This window comes from Apus apus, chromosome 1, assembly GCF_020740795.1.
Source record: "Apus apus isolate bApuApu2 chromosome 1, bApuApu2.pri.cur, whole genome shotgun sequence".
Lineage (NCBI taxonomy): Eukaryota > Metazoa > Chordata > Aves > Apodiformes > Apodidae > Apus > Apus apus.
This window is the reverse complement of record NC_067282.1, coordinates 184,216,296-184,244,112: the sequence shown is the minus strand read 5'-3', so window position 1 is coordinate 184,244,112 and position 27,817 is coordinate 184,216,296. Positions and strand designations below refer to the sequence as shown.

Here is a 27,817-nt window from a genome sequence, read left to right as displayed (position 1 = left end):
TGAAATCTAACAGGCTGTGGTAAAAACACAGAATTCTTTCTCTGAGGTAGGATCCCTCCTTGACGCATTTTTTATAAGTCTTTGACAGTGTCTACAAGACCAGCATCTAGAATCTTGTCCTTGTAGAGATTTGTGAGAAAAAGAGTCTGTAAGTCATCTTTTTTATTGAATTGATCAATGTGATTAAAAGTCTCAAATACTGGTCAGGTGCAGTGTTAGCTGAAGTTTACGCAGTAGGACCAACAAATCCTAAATCTTTGTCTCTTTGGACTGAACACTACCTATAGATACATGGCTGGAATTGTGACTGAAGTTAGTGCAAACTGTAATAATTAGCACAGGCTGTGTCTGATTGCACTTGGTCAGATTAATAACAGTTGGTAACTGTGGCAAAAGAAAAAAAAACACATGGATTTATGTTTTTGTGACTCTTATTGTACAGTGATAAACTATGAAATTTTATTTTAGAGATTTTGAGTTAGACACATTATAAAATATCTCTCTTGTTTTTGCAAACTTTAAAAAGTTTTATCAGTAATTTTTAAGTAACTAGTTAAACAGAGTTTATGATACTGACAGAAGAAGTCAACACTGTTTGATGAACATGTCTTTTAGTGATTACATATTTTAATTATGTAGGGAAGATAATGCCAAGATTTGAAAGATGTCTAATGTTAGCATTTTTCATCATATCTCTTACTATAACTAAGTATTCCAATGTCATAAGCTCAGATGTCTTGAGTCAGGCTCCCAAAAAACCCCATTAAATTCCAAAATTAAAAATAGTCCTAGAGCAATTCTTTTGCACCATCTGTTTTTTGAATAGCAGTTGGGCTGCATACAAAAGCAATTCTCTGTAGATTCAGAGATTCATTCCCTGAGGATTCAGAACATTTTAAAGAAAGCTAAAAAGATTCTTCCACGTTTGCATGGACCTAGTGTCTGGGATAGCAAAAGATTAGCCATAAAAATTGAGTAATACTAAAAATGTTGGTGGTCAGTATTTCTGCTTGTAATTTTAATGAGTTTCTCATAGCAGTAGACAAGATTTAGATGTACAGTCTCAAGCTTTGCAGCATTAACAATATGGCCTGTGTTATTCACTAACAGTAATACAAAACTATACCTGTAAATACGTGCTAATGAAGTACACTCATCGTAAATCTCCTTGCTTGGAGACATTAGCTATTCAGAGAATATACTATCCCTCTTGTATAGATTTGTTATGCTGTTAAGAAAAATTGTGCTTGTTTGTCTGCAATAAACCTAAATTACTTCCCTGGATGTCAACAGCTCCTAATATGCTTCGTGTAAACAGGTGAATTAACTTTTATCCTAGGCAAAAGAGTCAGTGAAAAAAAAATACAGCCGTACTCTTTCACAATGTGGGACAATAGGAGGACAGACCCTTCTGTTAAATCTAACAAAAGGAATGCAGTCTTGCCAGCCTGCCTACCCCACCCCCCACCTCCCAGAGGGTCTGCCTTGAAAAAGACAGCAAGTTAAATCACTGTGATTCGTACATCAGATCAGGAGTAGGGGCAGAAGGAACAGACCATTGTGTTAGCCAAAGTTATTGGCCAAGATAAAAAACTTTGGCACCTGGCTTGTGCATGTTGACTGCAAACTTGATGACTGGCAATTAGCACTTCTTCTGGAACAGCGTGAAGACTCTGTGGCCTACGCGGAAACAATGACACCTGAAGAATTTGCATCAAGAGCGAGCAACACTGGTCCTTTTCCCCTCCCCTCTATTAATAAATAAATAATAAGACCCTGCAAAGATACCAATCACAAAATTATTTATGGTCTATTCCCATCTTGTCAATTAGTATAAATTAGTCTTGGATTCCTCTGTTTCTTTGGAGGAAGAGATCAAGAGCTATCTGGACAGGTTGATGGGCCAGAATCCTCTCTTCCTGCCCAAAAGGAGACACCTTTTGGTAAGACTTGCAGCTCTTACTGAATATTTTGTTGGATGTTGGATGTTTTAGTTTTGTCTGTACTATCTTCACCTCTAATCTATGCAGCTAGTGAATTTATCAGCTGCTATCCAGAACTTGTTATTACTGTCACATCAATAAATAATCTTAACTTTGCTTTTAAACTGTCTCAGTGAAAGTCTTCATTAGGGCTCTGAGGTGGGCAAATCACTTCAGTGAAAGTCCTTTTGGTGGGACGGGACTTTGAAGCAGCAACTTTGCAGAGCTATCTCAGTGAAAATCTTCTTTGGGACTCTGAGATAGGCAAACGTTGCCCTTTTTACGCAACACATAACAACCATAATGGCATAAGATTAGTATAGATATTGCTATATTAATTTCTGAAAAATGATTACAGAAAGATTTCATGCACTGACCACCTGAAAGGTGAGTATCATCTCTAAAGTAGGGTCTTCAAAAAGTGGGAAGCATAGGAGTGAGCATATAGGTTATAGGTGTATCGAATCACTACACTTTCAAATTTAAGACAGTTCTTCTGTGAGGTTGTGGCCCATAAACTGCGTGTAAAACATTGTAAATTAAAATTACTTCTTAAAAGTTGTATAGATATAGCATTAATAGTGATTTATGTCTTTGGAGATTAATAGCTCTACAATTGCTTGAAATAGCCATGGCAACAGAATACATTTTCACTGTACTCACTAATGGTTGCCATACTTACAAAGAAAGAAGATAATAAAAGCTCAGGAGTTTGTTATCCATTACTTCAATACATTAATTATTGCCATGCAGAGCTAAAGGACTCATTAGGTGAAGCTTACAAGATAAAAGCCTGGAGACAGAGGAGCAGAATCACAAATAAAAGCTCCACTGGAGTTGTGAAGAAGTCCTTGTACTGGCTATAATGCCTGTTATCCCCTTTCCCATTTTGATGCCATTTTAACAATCACTCTGAAGACACTAGTTACCTCTCCTCACCAGGATGCTGCCTTTCTGCCCTGGCTGCTATCACCTGTCGCAAAGCATTTCTATTCATCTTCCATTATCCTTATCTATTAGTACAGAGAGCTGCCTGAGAAGCTGAACAAACTCCCAAAATTTCTGTCCAGCAGCACCTGGAAGTACAGATAGCTCCTCAGATACTCCCTTTTTCTGCAGACGGCCCTTGGAGTTTAGCTAGTTCCTGAACATCACAGTCCCTGTGTTGGTACCTCTAGTAATAAGTGGTTTTCAAGCTCTTGACGGCATGTAGTTCTCACATACGTCTTGATGTGTTGTTCACTATATGGTTACAGCCTCTTGGAAGAGTTTTTTGCCTATAAAATCATGATAATGTGTCACCGTTTGGCTCAGTTTGACAACTATGCTCTCGATCCCCTTCCCCTCCCACCCAGGTAGGGAAGGAGAGAGAGAAAAAAAAAGAGAGAGACTTGGCTAGATTGAAAACTGAACCGCACAGCTTTAATTAGAATACTAATGGGTGATATGAGAGAATATATATGTGATTATACAAAGATGTGGGCAAAAGCCTCTTGCCTCCCCCCACCCCCAGCAACTCCCACAGCACTCCCCTCAGACGAGACAATTCCGAGGAATCCTGGAGCTGCTGCTGGAGAAAGGCAGAGAGTTACGAGGGTCAGGAGGGCTTGAGGTCGACGGGTCAACAATGATGGACAGATGGTGTTTTCCCAGATGCCGGCCACGAACAGAAGAGAGAGAGAGAGAGAGAGAGAGAAGAAGGAAGGGAGACAGAGAGAGGAAGGAAGGCAGAGAGAGAAGCAGGAAGGAAGGAAGTTGTCTTCTGTCATCTCCGACCTTCCCCGCGAGCCTACGTAGATATATGGAATGGAGTATCTCTGCCGAGTTTTGCTGTCCGTCTAATCCAGCCTCCCACGGGGGGGCCACAAATCCCCCCGTAGTGTCTGAGCCGACAGAGCAAAGGCACAACCTTGAGGGCCCAGGAATTATAAAAACATTCCAGTGTCTTATCAACCTAGCAGAACACGCAGTTGCTAGTTGAAGAAAGCTCACTGAAAAGAAAAAGAAAAATCAGCAAAAGGAAAACTGGCTTTATCCTGGCTCAAACCAGGACATAATGGAAATAAATTATATGAAGACCCTTTTAAACTGGGCCTCTGTTGTATGGTTGGGTTACTGGGGACTGGAGGTGATTGTGATTCTGTAGAGAAATGCACATCTACTTGAAGTGTATTCCTTTTGGCAAATCTGAAACAACTTGCAGATACATCTGTAGTGAAGATTCCTCTCACTTTCACTCCCACTTACTTCCCAGCATCTGTGTAAGCTACCTTATATTCTTTTCTTTTTTTTTTTTTCTTGTGGAAAATCGTAACCATGAGCTCTTCTCAGAAGGTTTACAAGAAATGTACTTGCTATTACCAGTGCTGCAAAATGCATTTAAAATATGAACATTTACTTGATAACACTGAAATTAACATTTTCATTCCAAGGACATTTGGTGCTATCCAATCTATAATATCATGTAAACAAAACTTTGTTTAAAAGATTCTATAGTTGTTACCCCAAAGCCTAACTGCCCTCTTACAACTTTCTCTTCCAGTACAAGCCGTTAGCAGTTACTAGATAATATTATACCACCCTGCTACTACTTTAGTATGTTACTGGAGTGATAGTTCTCTTGGAGTTGAATTTTATGTCATATGCTGATTTTTAAAGTATTGAGTTATGTGTCCCTGTTGTGTACAGTATCCATTCCCAGAGCCTGCTGGCTTTTTTTTACCTACTGGGCTCTTCAGCTGCAGAACTGAACCAGTCTTTCTGGCACACAATGTATGCTGTAGATTTTAAGATTAAATCTGTCTTTGTGGATTCTCAGAGCACAGAATATAAATAGTCTGGATTCTTCCAAGTATATTGGTAGCACTGAGCTTTTCATCTACATGTAGGGATTGGCAAGCTTTTTCTCCCACTTTCTGCCTCCTCTCTTCCCCCCAGACCCCCCTCTCTGTCTACTCTGATGTCATTGTGTGGGCAAGGCTGTCCCTTTTCAGGGGATGAAAGGAACAAAGCTAAGGTCCAGAGGGGCACATTTTCTGTTCCTCAGTAGTTCCTAGCCTAACAGAACCTCCTTCTTCACACTCCTTGAACTGACACGTTTCTGACAATGCCACTGTGCTAAAGTCTGCCTGTGTAGACGCCCATCTACATTTAGCTGTGAAGAAGCCCATCTACATCTCCTACTACTCCCACTTAGGCCTGGAGTAGGGAAAGTCATTCCTCTGGGAGAAAAGGTGAGAACAGAGGCATAGTGTCACTGTGCAGAGAAGGGATCAGCCCAGGCTGGAAAATATAAAATAGCCTTCACAGTACCAAGTCACCACAGCAGGACTGGTGTCTAGCAATTTTAATTCTTTATATGGCAAACTATAAATTTTAATCTGTGATGCCGTTGTGTTATAGGTATCCTTATTGTCTGTTAGTAGACTCTGGGTGCTATAAGAGGAGGAGCTACACTTCTGTCCTTTTATATTCTGGAGCAAATATTACTTATTGGAGGATATGAACAAAAATGTCACTGGTTTAGTACAATTGCTGAGAGTGGCCAATAGCAGATACTTGGGAAGAGAATGTGGGCAACAAAGAAAACATAGAATTTTTCTCCTGTGTATTCTTCTGGCAATTAGTAGCTGAAGGATAGCATGAACAGGAGTTGAATCTAGATTACTGCTTTTAACAACCACTGTTAAACATACTAATAAATGATGGGGCAAATTACTTTTTAATATACCTATGCTGTCGGCTGTGATAGCTGAGTCTCATCTTCAAATTTTACTCATTTTAGGGTTTTATGAGACATCATGTCTCTGTGCTTGCTGTGGCAAGAAGATGTAATAAATTATGGAAGGAAAAACTACTACTTGTCATTTGTTATTTTAGATACCACGTGCTCATGATACCCACCCTGACTGATGTTCTCATGCAGGGGTGGAATGAGTTGTTCCTTTCACAGAAGTACGCATTTCTAATAATTAATTGTGCTAAGGACCAAGACATCAAATAAATTCTACCTGTCTCTGCCGAATCACAACTAAAGCTCTTGTCTCAGCTTCAGTAATATAAACTTGTGGTGCCTGATCTGGAATTGTTTTATATAAGTTTATTCTAATACCAAATTCTTTACTGTCTCTATGTTCCCTGTAGTGGGTACCACCTTAATTTATATCACATATATCTTATATCTGTATATAATTAATTTCCCGTAACACTCTTAGTTTCCCTTTGGTTCTATTTTATGCATTCATACATGAACAGCCAGCATCTGCTCCATGGTAAGTAAGATAAATTGTCTTAACATGGGCACTAAATGCAGTTTCAGATACCCCAGGGTATCTATCAGGCCTCCAGCTGCTGCCTCGAAAAGGCACAGATTCCCTGTCATATGCATATTCGGCCTTCCGGTGTAGTTGTCTCCAGTATCTTAGGTTATTAATAACCTCAGTAAGCTCCTGTGTTCACAGCAACTGGATGCACACCTGTTTTATTGTCCCAGTCTTGAACGGAGACATTTAGGTTAAGCATAAAGCAAAGTAATATTTTTTTTTTAATTTTAGTAACCACACTGCTTGTTGTTTGAAAATGTCTGCTGTAGGGAAACTGAGCAGATAGTGGCTCCATTTATCACAAACTTTACATAGTTTGATACAGTGTTTATCCCTCCTCTTATCTGCCAAACTAACATTCACAAGTTAGTTTTTGTTAGTTCTGATTAGTTGTTTAAAACGATATTTATAACTATATTTATAATTATTCTCTGGTATTTCTTTTCTTAAGCATTTAATGTTTTAACAGCTTGTATTTACTCCTTGTACTGATTCCATTTCAACCTTGTATTACATTTGACTCATTGAAATACTTAACAGTGACAAATTTCTTGTTTAATTTTACAGATGCATTCTTCTTCTCTAGGAACTCTCACTACTGAAAGTTCAAATGATTGCTCTCCCTCTGCCTACTCTTCTGAGAACAATTTAATTCACATAGATCTCTGTAATGCATTTTGTTGTTGTTTTAGCAGCTAATTAAAATGAAATGCTAATTAAAAAAATAATCTGAACACCTAACTGTAGCACTTGAAACTAATTGTATAAATCAATCAAATACAGGTTGATCCTACTAATCTGAGGAGCCTTCCAGTAAATCCAAATTCTAACAGATGGTGCATTCTGAAGCTTTTATAAATAACAGTTAACTGTATTTTATTGTACAATAAAGAACTTGACTTCAGTTTACCTAAACATACCATTGAATCCACGCTGACTGTATTAGTATTCATAACAGATAAAACAGCCTATGTGAAGCAGCTCAAATAGTGAAGACTTTTCAGTTCAGTTTAAAAAATGAAACTACTATCAAATGCCACTGAAATCTGCTGAAATATCATATTTGAATCTGGTATCGAGCTTTGTTATGGAATCAGCTCCACTAGAGTTAGAATGTTCTGTAAAAGACAGTTGAGAGACTTACCAGCACAACCACTTTTCTACACTTTTGTCAAGGCACTGAAGTTAGAAGTGCATTGTTCTATGTACATTTTTGTTTAAGGTTGTCATAAAAGAAAAATCCAAGGGTGCTGATTTAACAGATTTTTGTATCTTTTAAATAAAAACTTCAAAGGCTTACCACTATTCCTAGTTTAGAATACAGATTAATAATTTTAATATGCAATTGGCCACTACTACATGTTAATTTGTGGTTTTCCAGTCATTCCACTTCTTTTCCACTACCTGAGATGGAAAGAGAATAATTTCACTGGAAGGCATCTGGGCAAGTGTACTTTGTAACCTCACAGGGAACTAAGATTGCAGCTCACATTAGGATTGGCAATGTTTTAGATTCATGTGAAATGTAACTTGATAAAGTAGGCACATGCAGGATAGGTAGGTCCTGAGCAGCATCTTAAGAATCTCAAGGTACATGTTTAAGGATTTCTCCAGAAGAATGTGAATTTTCAAGTTCTGTGCACAAAGGACCTGTCATAAAACAGTTGCTTATGAGAAAGAGTCCTCCTTGACATCAGTGCAAGGCACTAAAAGTTCAGAAAGATCCGCTACATCCTTGATTCTGAATTAAAAACCTCATGCATTTTACTTTCTTTTTATTCTGTAGATAACATTTCTGGCTAGTTTAAGCTGCACTTAGACAGCTGAGGTCACAGACACATTGTTTCTGTAATGTTTAGCTAATGTGCTGGTTTAACATCCAGAGTCACTTAATGCTGCTGACTGTAAACTGGGAAGAGGAAGAGATAATTTCTTTCTGTACCAGATTATTACTCTATATCTACAATCTACACATCTACAATAAGTATGTGCTTAGGCTTAGTAAAATTAAACTTATTCTTTTATGCCATGGATATAGATAGTGTTCAATTGAATGGTAACAGAACTATTCTGTAAAGCATCCTTCTGTAGGGCATACATGGCAGTACTGTACAGGATATCAAGAGTGCTCAATTCTGCATATTTGGTTGTGTACAACTCAGTGGCATTTTTTAGTGTGTTATATACCTAATCTAGATGTGCCTCCACCTCTTATTATTTATAGCCAGCTACAATGTTTCTCCACATGGTTTAATTATGTGATCTCTATACAGTGATAATCAGTTTTTCCACAGAAGTATTCACTTTAATTTGATGGAATATCAAAGAAAATGTATTTTCTTAGGAAAACTTTCCATTTTCTGGACTGTTCAATCTCAGATGAACTGCTCATCTGGATCATCCATCAGGGTATATTTTTCTTCAGATGATTTTAAAATTCTTACAGGAACACAAATTAACTGTTGGTGAATCTTTTATATCACTGGGGACTCTAGTTTCATTTTGTACTTACACTTTCAAGGCTTCTGCTGCTATCTTACATTCATAATTTTGGGAAATCTTGCTAAAATCCCCAGTTTTTCTTCACATGACTTTAAACTTTATTTTCCTGGTTATGTGACTACTGGTTTATTAGCACGTTCCAGCCCTGCATACCTCCTTGCTTTAAGTCCATTCACTCCACAAAGCAACAGTGAACTTAGAGATATAAATAAATCATAAATCATAGATGTTTGCTTACAGTATGTACTAGTTATGCCAGTATTGCTAGTACATGATCAGCTTTACTTTGCATCAGGCACTATAAATGTTATTGTACTTTCTACAAATCCATTATTCAACAGAGGGACAGTACATCCTTCCCAATGTTTGGTAGTCTGAATCTTCTGTGGCTTGTTCCAGCTTTTAACAAGCTTATCTTTATTCACTTGGCAGAGGTTGTTTAACTTTTGCTATATGAGAAAGATCTTGTTGGACTCAGTTGGATTGGCAGCTGAATTCAGCAGGATGCTGCATCCCTGTTGACTGAGGTGCACAGTGTGAGATGCTGTTATGCTCTAGCTGAGAACAACACTATACCAAAGAGAAAGATGATTCTGGCCTGTACTTTCGTCTGTCTCTTTGTACACAGTATTTCTAAAACCAGCAATAGATTATAAGATCACACTGTTATTGCTGAGCATAAGTGCATCTGAAGTTCCCATTGGTCTTAAGAGATAAAGAGGACATTTTGTATGTGCTGGTAAAATATTTCTGTTCTTTCCAAAAGCTCTTTAAACACTGCTGAGTAGAAAGATGAATTCTGTAATATTTTGAAGGCTGTCTCCATACCACCAAGAGTTGAGTATGTGTTTATTGGGTGGAAGAAATTTATTGGATCAAGCTGTTTGAGCAGTGAAGAATAATTAACTTACTCAGAAGACTGTAGACTGGCATTTTTTCTTGCCTTCCATTCTGTAAAAGGAACTGGGAGGAAAGCGTAAAGAGCCTTCCAAATATGCTGACTCTCTTGTGTCTTCATGGGTTCTTAAGACTTTATCACACATAATTTTTTAGTACTCCTTTTCCATGGCTGTTCAAATCTAATTTTTTCAGTGAGACTTTTGCTGGCAAAACTGTAAAACTGGCAGAGTAGTTAATTGTGCCACTTGTCGCTCTGAAAGCACTGTTTATTTTACTGGATTTCAGTTTTGCATGCAAGCTTCTGTACAACACACAAGAACAAAGTACTTCATGGGAGACATAGAGACAAACAAGTAAAAGTATTTATGCTGAAATTGTGGGGTATGTAGATTTCAGTCCCCACTTCCACTGGCTTGCTCTTGCTTGATATGTACCCAGAATTTCAAGCTCTTTTGGCATTCTCTGGAAATGACTCACAGTGGCCTTAGTGCCTCTAGGTCCTACATTAACAAGTCTTATACCGTAAAAATACACTGTGAACTGGGTATTCTCCTTTTCTTGGTAGTTCATATGGAGAAATGTGAAAAAGTTAAGGGGTGGGTTTTGTGGTGGTTTGTTGGGTTTTTCCCCAATAAAGACAGACTTCATTCTCCAGTCACTGAAATGTAATGATAACATAGTTGAATTTGTTCATTTCAATGAACTTTGATTATAAATAAGATTTACCTATACAGATTAATTTGAGATATGGGTAAAAATTACATTCTTTGTGTAGTTTTTGAAAGTCTCTGTATGACTGCAGATCCTTGATGTCACCTTGAGGGAATTAATCAAAATGTGTTCTGATTTGGCTGCCCTGACTGTCAGGGTAGATGTGTAGTTTTCAATCTTTGAACATTTTGTTGATTGAAGTAGGAACAGAGTGTCAATTTGTAACTTTTGACAGCTTCAGCAATGGCCCTTTCTGTCAGGTAGTGTCATGCATAGAGAGAGAAACAAGCACAGCTGCTACCCTTAATTTGATAAAACACCAGTCACTTTAACTGTAACCAGATTTAGATACTTGCATGTCAAGGTCTTTTTTGAGCATGGACCCCTAAGCTGATGATACTAATTTTATTTTCATTCTTAACAGGGAAATTCTTTATGAAGTTTGTTAAGAGTTCTGTTTTGTGTCTATTGTGGTGTATCTGCATCCTAAAGTGAAATTGTGCCCTTCTACAAGTCAAAAGGAATTTCTCCACTTCTGCTTTATCACAGAATTTCCTAGTGTTCTGCAGTACACACACACACAAAATCAACCAACCAAATGAAAATAGTGTGAAATATTATCTTTTAAAATTGTTTTAACTCATACATATGGTAGGTATTTTTAATACGTTGATAACAAACATTTTCTCTTTGAGAGATTTTTGGATTTATTACCATACCCGCCTTTCATTATGAAGACCCTGCTCAATCTCTAATTAGTTTTTTTTCCTCCAAAATATATTTTCTGGAAAATTACTTCAAGAGCATTTATCCTAATTGCTTTTTTTTTTTTTTTTTTTTTTTTTTTTTCCCCAGGGAGTGCTGGAACACCTGTTGTCTTCAATGAAAATGGAGATGCTCCTGGACGCTATGATATTTTTCAGTATCAAATCACCAACAAGAGTACAGAATACAAAGTAATTGGTCAGTGGACTAACCAACTTCATCTAAATGTAAGTGCTAGTTTGATTATGATGCTGATACTGGAGAGTATTTGAGTATTACATTATTTCAAAACACTTCAAAAATTATTTCTTCTCTGTCAGTAGGCAGAAGAAAGCTCTTCTATTCTGTTCTTCAGAAGGCAGTAAAAGATAACACAGTAACAAGAACCAAATACTTTATACTTTCAAGTAGTTTGGCTTGTGTATTTACCTGCTCCTTTAAGAGATATTTTAGAATAATTATATATCTGGTATTCCTCAGATTGATTATGAAGTTAGGCAGGGAAACAGGAACTCATCCTTCAAAAGGATGTGTCAGACAAAATGACAGGTGTATGTATTTCAAATAACATGACAGGATGGAAATGTATTTAGTAGAAGAGAAGTTTGCACTCTTAACAACTTCTGATATAGTTGAAACAGTCAGATGATAAACCACTGCATTAAAAATATTTATTTAATATAAAGAGAGAATCTGGATTTTTTCTATATAGCTAGCTAGGATTAGTGTAGTCTCTTATTACTTAATAGCAGAAGAAACAAAATACATAATTTACCCATCCTTAGTAGGTGTTTCTAATTGCTGCCTTAATGTGTTCTGCAGGTTTTGTGGTAGTGAAGCCCCACCTGTGCATGGAATTAAATGAAAATCACCATCTCAATAAGATTCAGAGAATCCAATATGCAATATTTCTTTGACAGCTAAACATCAAGCCACAGCTGTAACTTGAGAACTCGTTGGGTTCAAGGCATTTCTTTCTGTCAAAAGATGGTTCCATGCAACGAGAGTTGCAGTCATGAGAAAACCAAAATGAAGTTAACCTATCTCCTTGTTAGCTGTGCAGTTTTTACAGGCTTTAGTTGATGTATATTAGCCATTTGAGTAGCTCTGCAAATCTGAAATACCAAGTGTTGTTTTGCTAAGGGCTGATGGGAAGGGCAACAGTTTGAATTGATTACTAGATTCACCAAAGGGAGTTTATTCAGGGACTTTAATCAAACCACAAAAAGCAGGTTTGAAACATCTTTGGTTTTTGGTGCAAGAGGGTCCTTAAGAAGAGTACCAAAGACAGTGTAGCAAATATTTATAAATTATTCTCCTGTTAAGACTACTTTGCAATAATTATCTGTGTGCTACCCATGGAAAAGCATATGATAGCTCCTCATTTTCAGCCACAGCTGTTAAACCACTTTACAATATCTACCATTTAAAATCTCTAACTACTTGGCAAGGACGCATTCATTTTTATTTAATTCTTCTGCGCCAACAGAAAAAAACTCTACCAACAGAAACTGTGTAGCAGATTGTGTGACTATGTTGCCTCCCTCCACTGATCTGATACGTGTCTGTTGGAAGGCACGAGAGGAAAAAAATGCTTTAAAAAGTTTAAAGACTAATACTAAAAAATAATTTCTGAAAAACATTAGAGTTAGATCCTTGTCGTAACTGTTATAACATACATTCCAGATCTACATGATTGCTACATTTTTTTCCTGAAAAGTTAGTGTTTATTAAGTGAGCTGAAAAACTGGCACATTTTGTGCAAATGCTAGTACTAACATAGCAGTTACATGGTAGCAGCTAAAAGCTACCTTAGAATTTGCTTCAGTTTTAAATTCCGTTACAATTTGCCTTTTTCTATCCCCCACTAGACTGTTACATTTTTTATTAAGCCTGTAGCTTTTCAGTCACATTATTTCTGTATGTGTACTCCAGGGAGTTACCTGAAATAGGATTAGATTGGCTGCTACTCAGACTACTGAAACCACACCATGCTAACCGCATTGACCACAAAGCTAGCAGGAAAGGGTTTATCTAAGGACACCCCTTGTCAGCTCATGTTAAGAATGGATGTGTTAGGATGTTCTTTGCCTCTCTCTTTTTGTCTCTTATTTTCACTTCCATGAGCTCACATGCTGGATGGAACTGGTTGTCCAAGCTCACGGGTGAGCTCTGTCTAGTGTGTGGAGTGATGGAGATGCGAACGGGCTGGCACACTGCTCTGGGATGGGTGTTTCTGCTCTGAGCCCTGTGCTGAGGCCCTGCTCCTGTCCCACTAGTCCCTGCTCTGCTGCACACCCTCTATGCACAGGGACCAGGGTGCCAGCAGGCACATGGGGCTCAGATCTTGTGTCCAGTGCAGCTGGATTGATTCAGCAAGGAGAGACTTCTCTTCCTACCTTGCACTACTGTTTGCACTTACCCATCTTTATTTAAAGCCTGGAAGATTTCAAAAAGGACAACTGGGCTCTATTTCTGAAAGTCTGTCAGGGCTTGAGATGCTAGATGCTGGTCTCCATCACTGTCTGCAGGTGCTGGTGCAGTAACAATGAAGAAGGAAGTCATAATAGGGCTGGTACAGTTTGTTTTCATCTATTTCTATATTCACTAAACTTAGCATATATCTGTGGTAGTTAAGCACATAATGATCGGCTGTGGCAAAGCTGTTGCCTCCTCTCACTAGACAAAATGTACCAAACCCAAGTAATCTTTGTGAATGATTTGTCAATACTCCAGATCATGATAGTGCAAATTAGGTAGTGCCTTTGATTTCCAGTGAATCAGAGGGAACACAGTGGATGTTGTCATTGATTTCAGTGAAAACATCTATATTTACTGAAAGCAAAGCAGTACTAAGATGATGTTCTATCTGCTGTTCTATATAGGAGATGCTTTTAAACTATAATAGTTTTCCCACTGTATCCTACTTTCTTCTGTAGTTTCCTCTTAATGAGGATGCATGCAACTATGATTTTTTATTTATCTCTGTCAGCTGTATAGCTACCCTTTATAGGTACTTCTAATTCAGTTTTTACAGATATTTCTTCCTCAACTTGTATGATAATGTATAGCTATAATGTGTTTATGCTTGTCTTCATCTATACTGCTGGTATTTTGCCTCAGAAAATGTATAGCTTTTAGTCATATATTTATTTTCTATGACAAAAAAATAAATAATGAAAGTACCAGGTCTGTAGTACAGTTCAACCTCTGGAAAAATTACCATACCTAGATTAGAACATGTCTTGCATCTAAATAACTGAAAATGTTTCCTTTCTTATTTCAATTCCCCCCCTCTCCCCCTTTTTGTTCTCATTTTCCTTATGATGGTCTTTGATACTTTTCCTGTTGGATTTTGACTGTGGGTCTCTGTTGTGTGGGCTATGGCTCCTCACCCAGTAGCCAGCCCTGGTCTTGTCTCTGTCCCCAACTGTCAGGATTCAGGATTCCCCTGCTGGTGTCTCAAAATTTTCATTGACACCTCTGGGTCCTAGTGGTCAAGCTTCAGACTTGTTCCTGGTGCAGTGCTGGCTTTCCCTTTGGCATGAAGTGCAGACTCTGGCTAGATAAAGACTGTATCATGCTCCCTAAGGGGCTCTCTCTGTCAGGAGGCTTCACCAGCTGCAGAAACCCTTCTGGCAGCGATGCTGGTTTCTCCCTCTAGTCCTCAGTAACATCAATGCTCTCCTTTAGGAAGACTGACCTTTCAGATTTCCTCTAAAGGAGCTATAGCTTCCAGATACAGAATTTTGTGATTACTGAGCATCACTACTCATGCACTTCTTGCAAAACAAATGCATGTTTGACAATGCTGAGAGATACAGTATAGAAGTCAATTTAAAAAAGATTAATGACATAAAAAAAAAAACATTTTTTGTGTGATTCTTGAGTTTGAATAAGGTATCTCAGTCTTTGACAGATGCAAGGAAGCTCTGAAAGCAGATATTTAGATACATCAACCTATAATTTCAAAGAACCTGATTGTCTTTTATATAGTTATCACTTTACATGATTCTAACAATGCACTTTTACACCTGTTTTAAAGTCCTTTTACTCTCTAAGGTTGCTTGACCTTAAATTATCTTAATGTACTGAAAATAACCAGACCCTACAAATTTTTAGTTTCACTTTGAAGGAAAAAATAAATGCCTTAGAATTTCAGATCATCGACTACATGTCAACTGTCAGCATTTTCTGTTGTTTGCTTTCCTTCATTTTCCTTTCTTTATCAGTAGAAGAAGATAATATTATTATTTTATTCCCCAGGAAAATAATAGTTAAATAGTTAAAACTATTAAATAGCTAAATAAAAAATAAATCTGGTTTTCATAATGAATAAAAAACCAGGAAAAGGTAGCTTTTTCTGCAAAGGTTATGCCTTATTCATATTTCAAAAGTATTTTGCATACCAGGTCACATATAAAAGTTCTCTACAAATGTGTGGGTTTAGCAAATTTGAGCTCTCAGCCATGTAATCTCAGCAGGAGGAAGGTTTTTAAAAACAAACTTGCTGTTCCTGGCACTTATGATTTGAAATCAACATCCTTTTATGATTAATAATGAATTCCCTCTTAGAAACTGTATTCTGTATTGAACGTGTTGTAATAAGGGCTAGATTGAGATGTTGACTGGTGGCTTTTGTCAGTAGCGGTAAACAGAAGTAGTTCAAGTCCTAAAGTTTTAATAACAAGTTTCTCAGTTTCCTTTCCTTAGAAACCTGTTCAATTTGTTCTGGTTCATTTCTGAGGAATTTTTTTCCCGCTCTTTAAAAATGTTCTATATTGAAATTTATATGCCAGTTGGAAAAAGAAAAGTTGAAAAATTTAAGGATTTTGAAAGATAATGTTTTGACTTTAAATAAAAATCCTTTTTAATATACTTTGAAGCATGATCAGATTTAATTTCAAGCTTATACATTGTTTTGGTCTATCAAAATCTGAGATTAAAGATCCTAAACTGAAAATATGTGTAGATCCAAATCCATATTCTTCCAAGTTAGTAATTTTGATTGATGGGACTTCAGGTAGACACAATTATTGGAGCTTTTAGGATGAGGTATTTAGCTGATAAGGTTAAAAATCTTGAGTGGATATCCATTTATGTGATACTGTTCCTTAAGAAAAAAAACAAAGCTTATTAAAACACTGTGTGGTTCAGATTAAAACAGTGACATTTTAAAGAAATAATTTGCTTGTGCTTGTTTTGTGTTTGCTTTCTTTTAATCAGGGTTCTGTTGAAAGGCAAGAGAAATTTTACAGTAACAGATTTTTAACATTCTTTTAGAAATAATAAGATGCATAAGCTTTCCGTTTCATGGGCAGTATGAACTGTGGATATCAATTACTCAAGGACATATTTTTTTCTGTAATGCTCTTGATTTATTACTAAGAAAACCATAAGTTAAAATTACACTGATTTGATGAATTATCAGAGAGACAGCCATAATCATCATCAGCCTTAAGCACAGTGTTTGGTGAACTAGTAAAAACTGGGAACCCCACATGGACAATGAGCTTCCCTTTAGGCAGCCATATCACAAAAAATATTTGAATCAGTATTTGATTGCTCTTCTTTTCTAGGACTTTTGTAAATCATATATGTAAACCTAAAGGAAACTATCAACACTGACATTAGACAATCTGTTTTGGAAGTAACAGATTCAAATGCGTCAGTTCCCTTTCTTGTGACATGGCAAAAGAAAGTAATTCAAGAACTCTCTGATGTTTTCTCTAACTTCAGCAAATAAGTTTCAAGCTTTGTTTTAGGACACTATATTTCATTAAAGCCAGAGAGCCTCTTTTTTCCTATGCTAGCTATGATATATGATAGACGTTTTCAATTGCTGAACCTAAACCCTGCATTTAACAAAAGAAAGCACTACAGTGAAATACACAACAGCAGCACTTAGTGCTGCATATTATTATGCCTATAAACAAAATATGACAATCATACTGCCTGCAGGGTGTTCTTCTGCTTATGTGTAATAGGTCAGTAGGTTCACTATTACACTTTGTCCATATTCTCTGCCTGAAAATTGTTGATGCTGGATTAAAAACTCAGTGAGACAAGAAAAAATGGTTTAAGTTCTTCTGCTCTCAAAATTGTACTGCTGTCTTCCTTTATTCTACAAAGAGCTGAAAGCAGAAAGAGACTTAAAATTTTTAGAAGACTACCTAGGTTTTACAAAGCTAGTCCCCATCTTAGCACTGGTCAGTAACTACAACTCAGGATTTATTCTTCTTTACTGTCAGAGTCTGAGGTCAATTAGTAGTCACTAAGGACTAATGCTAATTACTAATGACTAATGTAATGAAACAGACATCTTGACTGATTCTCTGGAGAAAAAAAAAAAAAAAGAAAATGGGAAAATATAATAAATCACTTTTTTTTTTTTCTTTTTCATAATGAAAACAGGTGTGTGGTCATAGAATGATGAAAATGCAGGACTCTTTATATGTAATCCTGGAGAGTTCTGCATGAATGGGACTTTAGAGAAAGGTTAGATACTCCCCTGGTATCTGCTAATGCTATAACTTCTAGACAACAGCTACTGGGCATAGCAGGTAGTCTGGATTATGCATGACTGGCAGCAAGTCTGCAATGAATTGCTTTATGAGATGCCAGTGTGAAACATGGAATATCAGCATGTTTCCTTCCCAGTCTCTTCCATCTTACTCCTCTCACCCACAGAAATGTATATATGTATTATAATTTGAAGACTGAGCTGCCCTTTAAACCTAGAAGCAAAATATTCATGCTTAAAAACAAAAATGGGAAATTAAATAACTCTAATTATTGTTCATTTGTGTTACATACTGAAAGTCTACTAGTAAATTAAAATCATTAAATTGAAAACAAAAGAGACATTCAGTGGTTACAATATGATGAAAAAGAATAACCAGCAGTTAGCAAAACACTACTATACAATTTTTTTTTTTCTGTTTGCTTTGATGTAATTAATCTTACTCTTCATTTCTTTAGTATAGTCATCTAATATTTATCCAGGACTTTTCATCCTGAGAAATCCCCAGATACTCCTTCTTTTTTTTTTTTTTCCCTTCATTATTTAAAGACAGGAAGTAATTTGTTTTCTGTATTTCCAAAATGGTATCACTGATTTTAGTGGTTATATTGTGATTGTACAGCTAATGGCAGGGAATGAAGAATGTGTAGCTAATCTCATTTTAACTTCAGTTTGCAGTAAACAGATTCAGTGGTGAACAGGACAATAGGATATTCCAGGAATTACTGGATCAAATCAGGAGGATTGCAGTAATGTTTCCAGTAACTCCATTACTTGAAGTGAAGCTCTCTCTTTGGAAAGCATAGACATAAATCTAAGCATTGGCTTTGGAATGGTTAACTGGGATTTGCATCACTAAAGGCTGATGTAGCAAGGAACTCCTAGACTTGTGATGTAATCCCTGTGTTCTCCTCCCCAGTGCTATGATGTCATTAGCAGAACTGTGACTTCACTTTGAAAATTGGAGTAGCTGGAGAGAGCACAGCTGCAAGCAGTGATGATGATCAGCCATTTAAAAATACGCCCGTAGGGAAATTTTCAGCAAACTAAGTTTGTTTGGTCTGGAGAAGACTGAACTGGGGGGAGTTATGTTAATCTTTTTTCGATACAGAAAAGATTATTCAGGAAAAGAACAAACTGTTAGTCATGGTTAATTTGGCTATTAGGAGAAGTAGTGGATATGAATTGCAGTAAGAGGGATATAGTGCAGACATGCCAAAAGATTCTCATGATGAAATTAATTAAGCACTGAGCTGCCTTACCTGGAAGGCTGGGTTATCTCAAGTGCTATCTCCAGGGCTGGTTGGAGAAGGTGAGCAGTACAGACTGATTTTGCATAGTTGATTCAGACATTAGGCTAGAGGACTACTCCCAAGATCTTATTAAGCCATCATTTCTCAAGTTTTCTGGCATTTGTTAGTTTGTTTTATTTGATTTCCTAGTAATCCGCTCAAAGGTAGATTTCTTGTATGCCTTGAGCAAATGCTGGGAGTTCCTCCCACAAGCAACTGGACTCCTACACTCTTAAGTGTCCTGAGTGAATGCAATGTCTTTAGTAAGAATGCCAAAACAAATGTATTAGTTTATAAACATGATTACTTATTTAGGATCTTCTTTTGCTTCAGGTTGTGCATCCCATTAGTAGGGAAGGACAGCTTTTCTATGAATTCTTGGATGGCTTTGAACTCACATATAGGACTCCAGATTTGACTTTTTTTTTATATGGAGGCTGCTTAATACTTCCCAAACTGGTATATGTTCCTTTATGTCATTGTATAAAACAGTTTTTTATTGTGACAGTGGTGATTTCTTTTACTTAGACCTTTCCCTATCATTTATCAGAGAAGCATTTTCCCTGTAACCAAAAGCAATACAGTAACTCTACCCATAACAATATTTAAAATGCCTCATTAATTACCCAAGAAATTTTTCTATTCATCTGGCCTAGTTATGCTCTTAGTTTTTTATTTGTGCTCAAAATATATAGTACCTGAAATCTGCCCTAGCACTATGGAAGACAGCTGAAGGGATTTCAGGACTTTCTAGCCCTTGTGTAAACTTGGCATCTTCTATAATTATGTTACTCCAAGCATGAAGAGTTTTGCTTTCCATTTTTTAATTACGCTTATCACTGCTAAGTGTTTATAAATACCTGACTTTACTCCTAGTTGCTATAATTTAAGCCTGGTACTTCTTACTTTATGATATATATCGAGAACATCCTCATCCTTTTCATGTATTCAAACACTTAATGTACTCACTAGTCAGTTATTTCTTCAGCCTGAATTTAGTCGCAGAGTTCTTTTTTCTAATCTTTGCTGATTTCTTCTGGACTCCCCATCTGATTCTCCTTCAAACTGAAACATAACGATCACTTCACAAAGTGCTCTGGCTGAATTCTCACTAGTGCAGAATATAGGAGAAACATCATTTAATGTATTCATGAGGGCAGAGTAGAGGGGAAATACTGTTTTGTCTATCCATGTTTCTCAGGATAACATTTGCTCCTTTTGCAACAGTGTAACATTTGTTCAACATAGTATAATCCATTAAAGCTGTGAGCTGCTATCTGTCTGTCCTTCCTGACCCACAATGTGGTGCTCCCTGTTAGTTGTCCCTGTTAAACTCCACACTTCTTTTTTTCTGACTCTCTGTAGTATCATTTTAAATAACTGTCCTGACCTTCAGCATAGCTTCAGCTTTTTCCAATGTTATTGACCAAATTTGATCACCGTATACTCCATTTGATCATCCAAACTGCATTGAGTGTTTATTACAAGTATTGAATAATAGCAGACTAAGAATAGACTTTTCCAGGCCCCACCCTGTACCACCCCTTCCATTCTGACAGTGAATCAATGACAAATTTTATCTTCCCACAGCTTTCTGATATAATTTACACCTAGTCCTGAGGGACTAGTTTTGTTTCAATAGGTTGCCTATGACTGAGAGTGTAATTTGAGACGGTGTCAAAAATCTTTCTAATGTTAAGATAAATGGCACCTAGCTGCTTGCCTTTCATCCACTATGCCTTTTACCCTCTCACTGAAGGAAATGTGACAGCTCATTCTTGACAGATCCCTTTTGGCTATTATTTATCTTGGGGTTTTTTTTTCTCAGTGTTTTTGAAATGTGTTTGTTTATTTCTTCCAGGATTTTTCTGGGAATTTAAGTTAAACTGAATGATTGATAATTCCCTGGCTGCTTCTTTTTCCCCTTTTTCTGAGCATAAGCACTAAGGTTTCCTATTTGCAAGTACTCCATACTTTTCCATGGAGTTTCAAGCCTGTCTATCTTCTCAGTCAGTTCTTTAAGTACTGTAGAATATGTCTCAACATGCGCAGTCCATATGAAACCCCATTTTCCTGAAGTACTCTCATTTTGAATGTGTTCATCTTTGTTTCCTCAGTAATAAGGATTTTCCCCCTTTTTCTGACTAAATGTGCTGTGTGTTCTCTTGCTGTAACTTCCGCATGCTAGTTTTGTGCCTGCCAGATCACTGTCTTTCCACTGAATTTTCAGTTTAATTATTGACTCTTCATTCTAAGCAGCAGCATAGACTGCTGAAAAATCTCAGTATAAAACCGTCTGTTTCCTGCCAATTCTGAGTTAGTTCAGACTTTCAGACTTTTTATATGTGATTTTGTTACCTAGCTGGAACTGTGTTTAAAGGGCTAGTGTGTTTTTCTTTTGTTTATGTAGTGCTGAAAATTCAAAATTATTATCGTGGAAAAATGTGACTGATCACTGTGAGGAGATGGCAAAGAACATATGAGCTACTATAAGGGAAATACACCTTATAGTAATGTCAAAACATTAATCTCAGTGTTTAGGATTTTGTAGTGCCTCAGGGTAGAATGTACTACACATATTAGCAGCTTTTTTTCCCCTAAGAACAGGTTGATAAATACATCAGGAATGGTTTAGGTATAGCACCTCTTTTCTTGAGACAGGGAAATAATCTTGATCCTACATATCAACCGAGCTTTTCTGTTCCTTGGTCACTGTCAATTAAAGTACAGGATTGCTGATGTGAGAGCAACTTTACTCAACGTGTCAAGTGCTTCACTTTACTGAAACACTCCTCAGAAACTGAGAAGCACAGGATCACAGGATATTCTCTCTCTGTTTACTGTTATTCTTTGAGAGGTCAGTGGTGAAGTTATTGCCTTTGTGCTTTCTGTCTTTCTGCCACTTATGCTTGGTTGGAAAGCTCAGGAAATACATGCAGAATTGCCTGCTCTCTTCTTTCAGTTCCCTTGTTTAAAATCTTTTTGCTACAATGTCCTTCAAAAAAGCATTTGTATGGCTACTGACCATCAGGCTGGTCAGTGTTAGCTTGCTGGTTTTGGTATGTCTTTTTCTGTATTCTGCTGATCCTGTGCTCTCCTTTATCTTGTGGTTTGACTGAAGTCTTTAGTATTGAGACCATCATTTTTTCTTGTGGATTTGTGTAGCCCCTAGTGCAGTTGAGGTCTGGATCTGTGAGCAGTGTGAGAATAAAATGAATATATTGTTTGTGTGTTGGTATTACTTTGTAGGAAAAGTTGTGTAGGTTGGAATTTAGAGTTTCTTATTCACAGCATCTTCTGCACTGAACAGGAAATATATTAAATCTTTTTTATTTTTAAAAAGGGGCAGGAAGATAACTAAACCCATCAATACCTTTTTTCTTACTAAACTGAGACTTTATATGATTTGCTAATTTCTAATTTTAAAATAGTAAAATATTAAACATAAGAAAAAGGTGACAGGTCACCTCTGTAAGTAATATTAACTATTTGTATGGGTCATGCCCTTGTTAGCTTAACTCTACTAAAGTTACTGGACTGATTTAAATCTGTTTAAGGTCTAGTCCAGTACATTTTTTGCACGCTATCATGAAGGTGTGTGGGGACAGCAGCTTCTTGTTTTGGTAAAGAAACTCACCTTGAAACCAATAGAATGATTAAAAGCATCCAATAGTGACTATTTTTTCATTAAACAGTGGGTTTTATCAAATTAATTAGTCTTAAAATAAAACAAAAAATCTATATAAAATTTCTTTCAAGTCAAATACCAACTGTGCTTAGCCCCTCTTTTCCTTCTTGGTTAAATGGGCTTTAAACTGATGAAGTTAGGGCATGGTGGTCAAAATGGCAATGCTCAAGTAATTACATCCAACTGGGGAATCAACTCAGCCAGTCAGATTAATAACAAAAGCTTCTCAGCTATTTGCCACAATGTGAATCAGAAGGGCTTCCACCTTTCTAGGGTGAAAACCATGTCCTCAATGCCCTTTCTGAAATGCCTGTACACCAACACTTGCAGCATGGGGAATAAGCAGGAAGAGTTAGAGATGAGTGCATGCCTGCAGGGCTATGATCTTATTGACATCAAGGAGACCTGGTGGGATGACTCCTAAGACTGGAGCATCAGAATGGAGGGTTATACACTCTTTAGGAAGGACAGGCAGCAGAGATGAGGAGGGGGTGTTGTCCTCTATGTCAAAGACCAGCTGGAGTGCGTGGAGCTCTCCCTGGGGATGGATGAGGAGCCAACTGAGAGTTTATGGGTTAAGATTAAAGGAAAGGCAGGGACAGGTGATATTACAGTGGGGGTCTGCTACAGCCCAGCTGAGCAGGAGGACAGTTTCGATGCAGCACTCTACAGGCAGATAGAAGCAGCTTCATGTTCGCAAGCCGTGGTACTCACGGGGGATTTCAACCACCCTTATATCTGTTGGAGGGACAACTCTGCAAAGCACAATCCAGGAGGCTCCTAGAATGCATGTATGACAACTTCCTTCTCCAAGTAATTGAGGAACCTACAAGGAGGCGTGCTATGCTGCCTTAGGGTTCAATTGGCCTTAGTACTAGAGCTAGTCAAAACCTATCACTTGACAAAAAAGGATGATGGTGGAAGATTTCCTCTTGACACAGCATTTTCTTAAAGAAAAAAATCTGAATCTGGCATGTTTGGTTTTGGTTTAATTTAAGTGGGTATTTTGTTTTGTGGGGATTTTTTATTTGTTTTGGTTTTGTTTTTTTTTTCATTTGAGGTTTTTTGAACATGCTTAATTATAATCAAAGTTATGGGACAGTGTGCTTTTGATAGCATCTAATGACTTTAGTCCCTGTGTGTACATCATAAATTATATAAATATTTATATTTTTATATATATAAATGCTCATTAAAATCTCTCCAAGTACAAGTCAGGTATATGCAAGGATGGTCAGGACCTTTTAATTATTTTGTTCTAGTTGAGAGTGACTTGTTAATATGTCCAAAACATTAAAAATACATTCTCTTAACTTTAGGAATTCCAGATATTGGTGATGTTGTTCTCGGAAACTGGAGTTATCAAGAAAGATTTTGACATGCTGAGGAAGCACAGAATTGTTACGATGTTTCTGTATTCATTCTTTGAAAAAATATTCCTTAGTTTTGAAAACAAAAAATTCCTTTAATCAAGCTCTCTAAAATAAAAGCACTAGCTGGGAAAAAAACCTCTTCCAGACCTGAGTTAGGGGAAACAGTTATATCCCTACTTAAACTTCTTATCTACATTTTAAACTTATTTATGTGTCTCCACTGCTCCTGTTTGCATGACAGCTTTCCTCCAGCCAATTGCGAGGTTGAGATTCAACCTGGTTAAATAATTAGCCCAAGATTAAGCCCAAGTCAAACTGTATCAAAGCTTTATAGGCTAACTAAGCTTAGAGGACAAAGTTGTTAAGAATTTTGTAGCCTTGCTTTGAAATAATATAAATATCACCCTCTTTTCTTCAATCCAGGACATTTTAAAGCATACAGGCATATAAATAATTATACATACCTACATGTATGTAAACAGCTATTTAAATTACAGTCAATTTAAGTGGCTCTGTTTTTACTTTAGGGAGGTTGTGAGATAGAGATGGTAAGTGGTGGAACTAGGATGAACTTTTAAGCAGGTATATTCACAGTTAGGAGAAATCAGCTTCTTTCTGGGTTGTAACAAAACCCTGTACTTCCATTCCTAGAGGAAAACAGAAAAAAGTATTTTATTTGTAGTATTTCAGACTGGTCCTTTAATAGCCATTGCATCTAATCAAGTTCCTCAGAATCCTCTTCAAATAGATGCCCAACTGCATTAATTTTTAATCACTATGAGGTATAACCAAAGATACGATCTTATGTTTTTTGCAAATGTCTAAGAATGTCTATGTCTTGAATTCCAGATAATGACATCTCGGTTGTTAGGAAAATATCTGTATGGGATGAGTGAGGTAAATGATCTACAGCTATTATGGCAAAATTGGTAACAATAGTTACATTACACTGCTTTTGACTATCTGGATTCATTCTGGTTTTGTTTTGATTTCCTTTTTTTTTTTTAAATTTAAAACTGTATCTTTTTATCCTTGACTTATTCCTCCTGCACATGCCTCTTAAATATTTGTAAGTGTAGTCTATAAGTATATGCAGCTTTTTTCTAGAGAGATAAAATCTGTCTGGCAGAGTGAATGTAATGATCATTACATTTAGGCTCATAATGAATTCACTTTAGTTGAACCAGTTTCAGTTTAATTTTGGGTTTTGATGGTTCAGATGACTTGATTGGATAGGGTACATTAGAGACTCGAACTTTTACTGTGAGAACAGATGCATTAGACAATTAAAAAAGCTAAATATTAGACTAAATTGCCTTAATTAATTCACTTGCTATGCCTCTCTGATGAACCTTTTTCTCAGAAGAGAAATACTTCCAGGAAGTTCAGACAAAAATAAGAACTCCTAGTGACAGCTGGAGGTAGTATTTCAGTTCTTTGTAATTACTTCAACTAAGAATTTGAATATCTCTTAAAAGCCATATGAAGGTATATGTAGGAGCCTTGATGCTTCTGAAAGTCTTGACTAACTGACTGAAAAAAGGAGATTTTTGCTTCCTCCCACAACTCTGTTAGAATGCACTACTCCTCTGTCCAGATCTTGTATACTTTCATTTATTACAACAATATCCTTAAACATATTTTTATATTTTTTTAAATATGTATCTAGTTCTGAGATAAGATTTCAAAAATGAATATTTCTGCAAGTGATAATATAACATAATCAGAAACATTAAAATATTATCCACCAATATCTTAATATAAACCCTCTGAAGGCTGCCTAAGTGCCTTTATGTTTTCGCTGGTTGCTAAATTATGTGAGCAAGTGATTAATTTTTCCATTATCATTAAGAATGGAAAACAGTGGTCTTGTACACCTAATAAGTTCAGAAATGATGTGTGACCTATTAACAGCATTTTTGATCAGTCTCCTGCGGTTGCTGAGGGCATTGCTGAATGAATGAGTTGCTTGATTATTGGAAGAACATCGGTGCCAGGAATGTGAATGTGCTACTTGTACTGTGTCATGTAAAACTCATATTGTTTTAGCCCAGTTCGCACATCATTAAATTTTAGCTTTATTATTAGATATTAGCGGAAATTGTATTTATAATGTTCATGAAGGATAGAGGTGTTTACTTGATTTTGATATGAAATGGCATTTTGACTGTATTTTAATGGTTTAGTGAACTGTGAATCTTAGCACTGCAAATTCAAGCAAATTGCAGCTCCATCAAGCAGTTATCTCATATAGAGGTGATTTTTATGTCTATTTAAATAGCAATGAAGCCATTCTCTTTTTGTGTCATGATGCATTTTGTAGAAAATGAAATGCTGTCATACTCTTTCTGATGTTTTCACTCCAGTAAGTATTGGAATAGTAAAAAATGGAACCTTATCTTCTGGGAATGTGAGATACTTCATCATAGCACATCAATCCGTCAAACACTTGCCAAATTCAGAGAAGCTACTGAAATGCAATTGATAATAATTTTTAAACTGTTAATACTGATAGCTTCAGAGCTAGGCTATTCCAGTCCATCTGACCTACATGATGAATTCCTATAGATTTAACAATGAACTTTGCCTTGTTGTGTATCGTACTGTAGTGAGCAGCAGCTAGATGTCACATGAAAATGAGGGTGACAAAATAAGTCTTCTAGAAACTAAATTTACCTAAGGTTACTTAATCTGAAGCTGACTCAGCCTCAGCAGGGTCTAAGCAGTATAAAAAGTGCAGCAGCCCTTGGTCAATAAGTAGGCTGACATACTGCAGAACTTTTTCATTCTTTTCCAATGTTAAAAAACCCCTCTTCTTTTCTGTGTTTCATTTGTCTGGCTTTGGCTTCCTTGCCAGTTTCTTTTCTCCATGCAAATTTGGTTTAAAAATATGTGACTAAAATTTAGCTCCCCTGAACTTAGATTTGTAACATTTGAACTTCTAGATCATTTTGGGGCAGGATTTCCAAAGTGTTTAGATTGTGAAAATTGCAGATGGAAGCAGAGTGGGATTTTCAAAAGCCCTTAAACAGACAAGATACTTAGCTCCCATTTAAATTAATCAGTTGGATTGAACAAGTTCCCTTTGGCATTTCTGAAAGTTCCACTGCTAAGTGCTTATGTCTACATATAAAATATGATTTTCTAAAGAGTCTGAGCATCCAGCAACTCTCTTTAAAGTTTATGACTATTTAGCAGTTCTGAAAATTGTACAGTCTCCCTTACTCTGTGTTCCAAAGTTATCCTTCTTCACCTTTTTGTTTCTTAAGTTTCTACTATAATTATTGTCTGTTGTGGTTTGGTCCTAACATGACAACAAAGAACCAACCACGTGGTCCTTCACTCACCCCCCCTCCTTCCCACACACACACACACACACACACACAGTGGGGAGGAAAAAGGCCAACTAGAAACTCATGGGTCAAGACAAAGGACAAGGAGGGTTCTTCACCAATTAAGGCCATGGGCAAATTGCAATCAAATTGGGGAAAAATAATAATTTAACCTGTCACTAATCAAATGCACACAGGCCACAGACAACACAAAGAGCTCACATACATTACTCTCATTCCTCCCTTCTTCCTGGTCCCAAATTACGTTGTTCCCAATTTCTCTACCTTCTTCCCCCAGTGGCACAGGGGTACAGGGGATGGGGTTTAGTCAGCTCACAGTCTGGTGGTTCCTGCTGCTCCTTCCTCCTCAGGGAGAAGAATTCCTTACAGTCCTTCCCTGCTTCCCCATGGGGTGCCTCCCATGGGA

General features: G+C 36.8%; 1 protein-coding gene across 11 annotated transcripts in view; it reads left to right on the top strand.

The window, feature by feature from the left end:
- Positions 1-27,817, top strand: part of GRM8 (glutamate metabotropic receptor 8) — a 346,196-nt gene that overhangs the window by 264,699 nt on the left and 53,680 nt on the right. For 10 of the 11 annotated variants that reach the window (XM_051609041.1, XM_051609042.1, XM_051609039.1 and 7 more), the window contains one exon: positions 11,273-11,409. The exons of the other annotated variant lie outside the window; for it this stretch is intronic. In XM_051609041.1, coding sequence (XP_051465001.1) covers positions 11,273-11,409 — 137 coding nt within the window. The remainder of the gene's footprint in view (positions 1-11,272; positions 11,410-27,817) is intronic. 11 annotated transcript variants of the gene reach the window in all.